At 36.2% G+C, this 6,919-nt stretch overlaps 1 protein-coding gene across 1 annotated transcript; it reads right to left on the bottom strand.

The window, feature by feature from the left end:
* Positions 1,909–6,641, bottom strand: LOC109837251 (probable serine/threonine-protein kinase PIX13). Its single transcript, XM_020405409.1, has 5 exons — positions 6,122–6,641; positions 5,900–6,035; positions 5,253–5,395; positions 5,049–5,172; positions 1,909–2,330 (listed from the first exon to the last, which is right to left on the bottom strand). The coding sequence occupies exons 1-5, from the start codon at positions 6,506–6,508 to the stop codon at positions 1,981–1,983; spliced, it is 1,140 nt and encodes a 379-aa protein (XP_020260998.1). The 5' UTR covers positions 6,509–6,641; the 3' UTR covers positions 1,909–1,980.

Here is a 6,919-nt window from a genome sequence, read left to right on the forward strand (position 1 = left end):
TTGATAAGAATTGAGAATGGGCATTCCAACTTCAAAAAAGAGGGTGTGTTTGGTAAGAAGGAATGAGAAGTGAGAATGATCATTCTATTCCACCTCATTCCCGCGTACCAAACGAGGCCTAAGTGTAATGAATGTTTAATTATGTAGGCTTCATTCTTATTTTCATGACATGGAATGATCCAAAGAAACAAAGAGAAAAGAACATAGAATAGAAAGAATGCAAATCTTCCTTATGAAATTACAAATTTACCCTTTCAAATACAATGGAAAGGAAGAAATGTCCTTCAAATCTTGAATTTTTTGGTTGTCTCCTCTTGGTTTTTACTATAATAGTCTAGATTTAAAATTGTATGGGGGCGACTGGCGAGGCTCCCAAAAACACCTATAGAGATCCGCATCCTTATTGCTTATGGATTCGGATCTCCTCTAATTACATGGTAATTGGGGAGCATCTAATTTTTTCAATACTTACCTGCAATCTCAATTTCAAGGGATAAGACATTGCCGATAGCTTTTGTAGCAATCAACATGCTGATTTTTCAAATACTACTATGATTTTGGTGAATATAATTTTATTTACTAATATTAAATATCTCTAAAACTAATTTAGCAAAATCCAAAATAATTAATTTTTAACTCCTACAATTTTTAGCAGATATTTCAATTCTCCCTCTCCACACATTACTCTAATCAATCGGCTGAAATATATTATTTTTATCACTAATTTTTTTTCTGATACAAGATTTAGTTACATGATTAGAAATGAAATTTGAAAATGGGAGAGGAGTTATTATTTGTCACCTGATTGGAAAGATTTTTTTTATTTTTCTGATTAATTTTCTTAGAAATAATTAATTTTTATTGTAAAAAAAACTATAGTGGTCTTTGCAAAACCACTAACTTCATTGTTGAAATTGAAATTCTACGTGGTGATGTCTTTTCCCTTAAAATTGAGCTTGAAAGTGAAGACAGAAAAAAATGGATACTCTCTAATTAGCATATAGTTAAAAAGCATCCGAATTTCACCCAAAAAAAAAAAGCATCCGAATCCATTACTTCTGATAAACATTAATTTGTTTAGTTGAGTTCACCACATTTCTGATATCTTGGCGGCCAAGCAAATAGATGGCCTTAGATTTCTTTCGGTTAATTTCACGAACTCCCGCTGAACTAATTAAGAATGGTGTTATACTAAACTCCACTACACTTTTTTGTATTCCACTAAACCTGCTGAAGTTTATGGGTTATTGCATAACCTATACGTTTTATTCTACTAAATCTCATCTGAGAAAATTTCTTATTAGTCTTTTTAGATGTTAGTCCCTTGAATCATATGTATTCTGATATTAGTCCCTCAAATCTTGATAATTTGAGATTAGGCCCCCAAATTACCCTAAAATATTTGTACTAGTCTTTCTAGTTAATTAGCTGGTGATAAAATGGGTGGAGAAAATTATGTTTCCAATTATATGCTCTACAGTATGAAGATAACGTACGCCTATAGGAGTATAATACTAATACAAGTCTAGTAGCTTTAATTTGACCATGAAGCTATGTTAGTTCTCCATGATTTTGGTCTTATCTTGGAAAGGGCGATTATGATACGCCGACCGATAAAGTAGATTAATTAGTACGATGATCTTTTTCATGATAAGTTAGATTAGTCCACAGGAAGTGATTCCACCTAGGTAAAGTTAGCTCGTATGTTATTAGTCTCTGCCAGAAAGATTACAGCTTGATTTGCCTGCCTAACTAGTGAGATGCAAAAGGGACAAAGATCTACTGAAGTCGGCAAAAGGCCGATTTAGTTTCATGCCGCCCTTTTTTTTTTTTTACTTTTCCTCCTTTTTATTTTATTTTATATATATATATAGATTTTTTGGGTTTTGACCTGAAGATAGTGGGATCTATATAGCACATGATCAAATTAAAAATATGATTCGTCTCAAATACAAATCTTTGACGATGCCCCCGAAGTATTCACCTCACCCTCGACATTCTATGGGGCCGGGCTTCAGTTTGCTGAGCGGCTTCAATTTTCTCAAGGCTCTCAACTACATCGTTCATCGACGGCCGGTGTCTGGGATTTTGGGCTACACATTTGAGAATCAATTGCGCCGCTTGAATTGTAGCCTTAGGTTTGCACTGGCCGTCGAGCTGAGGGTCGACGATCTGAGTGAGCTTTTTGCGGTCCATTAAATAAGGCTTGGCCCAGTCCACTAAATTATGCTGTCCGCTTGGACGGTTGAGATCGAACGCTCTCTGACCTGTGATCATTTCAAGCAGCACTACACCGAATCCGTATACATCACTCCTTACATAGAGATGACCTGTAAATTGAAAGCTATTACAGTTTTCGCGTCGGCTAAAAAAATGATGGAAGGACAAATGGAAGCACATTGGATGGTGAAGTCGAGTGACGTGGAGAGCTGTGGAGCTAATTTTTGGTGGTGGGGGACCGGGGTTAGTGGGGGGAACAACACTAGTAGTACTTGTAGGGACCACAAATTAATACAATCAACATTATTAGAGAATAACATGGAAGAAGCCCTAGAGGTGTTCTCGATGTAGGACATAAGTAGTAGAAGGAGTTTAAAGAGCTTTGCTACAGGGACCCAAAATATGGGACCAATAAAAGGGATAAGTGAGGTGTCCTCCTCCTATTGGATAATGAGTTGCCCATCATTAACTCTTATTGGATAATGAGTTGGCCATCATTAATGATAGCCAACTCATTATCCAATAGGAGGGGGACACCTCACAATGAGTTGGCCATCATTAATGATAGCCAACTCATTATCCAATAGGAGGGGGACACCTCACTTGTCCCCCCTATTGGTTCCATATTTTGGGTCCTTAAAGAATTTTTTGAGTTTAAATAGTAAAAAAAAGTGCACGCACTAATATTGAAAACAGTAAAAACTACACGAAAATCAGTGTAATTACTTACTTTAAGATTGGTAACGAAACATGTCGTTTTCTTTGTGATTTTCTAAACGAATAACAGGTAGTTTTTCTTTTCTTTCTTTTTTTACCCCCAATACTAAATAAATAAATATATAATAATTAATAATAATATGAAAATTATCATTTTTATACATATACCTATATATACATGGAGGAGAGTAGGAAATAAATGGTAATACTTGTACCAAAGGATCTTGGTTAGTGATGTGGACACATCTGTGTCCATAATCCACACCTTGAAGATTGAGCCTCACCAACTTCCAAGGTGTGATGTAATGGACAAGAATGTGTCAAATCACTAACCCAATGATCCTTGGCCGCTAAAGTTACCCATATCCTGCATATATATACCTACCTAGTCCTATATAGTATATATATATATATATATATATATACAAAAACAAAAAACAACCTCTTGAATAACGGGATATTTCACGTTTGCGTATCCAATACTTTCATTGATTTTCTTGTCACTTGATTGCAACAGTTGATCATTCTTCTATGAATGGATTTTCTTTGCTCTTGACTTCACAGAGTCTGGATGTACTCAATTGAAAATATATGTTTTCCCCTCTGCATGTTTTGTTTCCATTTTAAGTAGACTAGACTTTTATGATTACATGGCCATCTTCTAATAGTTTTTTTTGTTGTTGTTGTTGTGGAGGGGGGGATATGTTAAGAGGAAAAATGGAAGATTTATTTTGGATTATACACATGCATTTTCTTTGATCTTATTGAGGATAAAATAAGAGAGAATTGATATCACCGGGTAGAAAAAGTGATAATATTATAGTTAATAAGGCAAGATTTAGAAATAGACTTAAGAGAAATTGGTTGGAAACAATTAAAAATGATATGATAATGGTTAACTTTAAAGGAGGAGATGACTCAGAGCGTCTCCAACAGCTTCCCCAAAATTTTCTCCAAAATGGAGAAACAAAAGCCATATTCTCCAAATTATTTTTGCTCCAACTCCAACAACTTCCCCATTTTGAAAAATCGCATTTATTACAATAATAAAGCTCTCCCCAAAAATTTGAAGAATGCTGCAGATTTGGGGAAGGCTCCCTATTTTTTCTCGTCCTTCCCTATTTTGGGGAATGGGATGAGGAATCTGTTGGACCAAAAAAAAGCTCTATATTCCCCAAAATTGAGTATTTCAAGAAGATGGGGAAGCTGTTGGAGATGCTCTCACAATAGAATGGAATAACAGAATGGAATAAAAAAGTAGGGTTTATGTAGCCGACCCTAAACAATTGAGATAAAGGTTTTTGTTTTTATTGTTGTTGTTTTAATAAATCTCAGCTATTTTTTTAGCAACAGGGAATTTTGTAATCAAATGATAACACAAAGGGATTTTCTTATGAACAACGAAAGAACTGGGTTTCATAATAATTACCTTTAATTCATTAAACATTTAATCTAAAAAATTTCAAAAACTATATAACTCTAGTCCATGGTAATATAGAATTTTCATATAATTTTAGCTTTATGTCCATAAGTTTGCCTTCATCATTCGTTTGAACTAGTTGGAAACCACGCATACGATGTTCGCAACCAGTCAACAGTTGAGACTTCGAAAAGTCCACGATTTTCATTAGATTTTATGTTATGTTCCCTTCAAATCCCCTAAATAATACTTCGGTTGACATCATGCTAGCGAAATCCTCCATTTACTTGATAATTTAAATGTTTGTTTCTTATGCATTTTGATTTGAACAAATAATTTTAACTCAAAAAACAATTCATCTTTTTAATGTATTACTTGACTAATCTCAGTATTAACTACACAATTCATTTTTTTCCCCCCATGTTTTAGTTGACTAATTTCGGTATTAACAACCTATATGCCGTATTTTATTTTTTCTTAATGAGAGTTTGAGCAAGTCAGAAATACTTCTAATACTAGATTAATTAAACAGAAATGGAACCAAGATTAAAGAAGCTAAAGAAAATTTTGACCTATATAATTTAAGTCAAAAACCTATCTAAATAGGAAAAAAGAAATGATAGCGAAGGCAAAACAAGATTCTTAATTATCTTTCTAAAGGTCAGTAACCAGGAGAACCCATGGTGCATACCAGTGTTAATATACTCAGGAGCTGCGTATCCAAAGGTGCCCATGACGCGTGTGGTCACGTGAGTATCTTCACCCGTGGGACCTTTCCTCACGAGTCCGAAGTCGGAGAGCTTCGCATTGTAATCCTACCCAAGAAATCAGAAGCAAATTAAGATAATAAAATGAAATAACCCGATAATTGACGAACTTCTCAACAGAATTATACCGAGTCTAGAAGGATGTTAGACGCCTTGAAGTCCCTATAGATCACGTGCTTCTCAGATGAATGTAGGAAAGCAAGGCCTCGTGCTGCTCCTAATACTATCTTTAGCCTTAATCTCCATGATAATGGCTGGAAAGCTCCTCCTCCTGTTCAAAAAAGTACATAATAATTGTCACTTATTCCGATAATAAGATTCGAGCTCGAGAGAGAGAACATAGCAACCTTTGTTGGAGAAATTAGTAGCATATTCTCAGTACCAAACTATAATATTAAGCACTGTTATCGGTGCTAATAGCCCACTACGTCTTAAACTAATGCGGGCATCTAGACTAGATAATTAATACCATATTATGAATTTTATAAAACATAATCAGGAAGCGTAACGAAAACGTAAGCAAAGTGGCTAGTATTAAATTAATTTTAGTAGGTACATTTGCGAACAACAGAGAGCTATCCTACCTCGCTACACATTAATTTGTTATTGCTCTTAAAATATTTTAAAATGATGCAAATTAAGCTTTTGTTAAAGTCACTTTAAAATCGATGGGTACACGAGCTAGTGAATCACAGGCTCTCATAGCTCATACCATCGATCAAAATATGTAATAATTGAGATTAATGGAATTAAGGATATGTTTAATTAAACTCACTTCTAAAGAGATGATTCTCTAAGCTCCCTCTTGCCATGTACTCATAAACAAGCAAAAGATCCTTGTCCTCCCAACAATAACCCAAGAGCTTCACCAGATTCGGGTGCGAAACCCTCCCCAGAAAATCCACCTCCGCCTGCAAAATTAAACCCCAAATTAACCACACATCAACAAAAATTAACAACAACATAATTAATAACCAACCATTAAGAAATTACGAACCTGCCACTGCTCTAACCCCTGAACGCTCTCGGGCTTGAGTTTTTTCACAGCGATCATCATGCCAAGCCCGCTCTTGGTTGGACTCAGAGTCCTTTCATCGACCCAGCCTTTGTAAACTCTCCCGAACCCTCCCTCGCCAAGAACAGTTTCGGGCTTGAAATTCTTCGTTGCGCTTCTTAGCTCGGCGAAGGTGAAGATCTTGAGATTGGGGGCCTCGAGAATATGACCTTGGGGGCTTGTGGCTGTGCCGTCCCTTGTGCCGTCCCTTGACCGGCCGAAATCGGTGCTGCTGATGGTCGAGAGGTTGCCCTGTGTGGTTGAGGTGACGCCCGTCGTCGAGGTTGATGGGGCTATGGATTTCATGGGAGATATGCAATTGTTGCCCATGATTCAGAAACTAGCTTGACTAATTTTTTATTTTGCGTTTCTTCCTCTCTTTGCTCTGTCGAGAGAGGAGGGAGAGAAAGAGACGGGGATTGGGGGGAGGGAGAGGGAGAGTTGAGGTTGATATTTGTGCCTGGTTGAAGTCAAGAAAGGGCCAGAAATCCTCTGTAGAGAATCATACACGCCTTGTTAGAGCATTAAGAAAAAATGATCACAAAGATTAGTTAATTTAATATTCTAACTAATCATGGGTAGCGATCGCTAAACTACACTTTACAAACAACGTAGAACTACCCTCTTCTAAGAATGTGGGGTCCTTAGTAACTCCCCATCTTTGAGGGCAATTGCACTGGAAGGACCAGATATCTCTATGTGCAGGTGTAATAGTGTTGTTTAAAGTGAGCTATGGCGAAC

This window comes from Asparagus officinalis, chromosome 4, assembly GCF_001876935.1.
Source record: "Asparagus officinalis chromosome 4, Aspof.V1, whole genome shotgun sequence".
NCBI lineage: Eukaryota > Viridiplantae > Streptophyta > Magnoliopsida > Asparagales > Asparagaceae > Asparagus > Asparagus officinalis.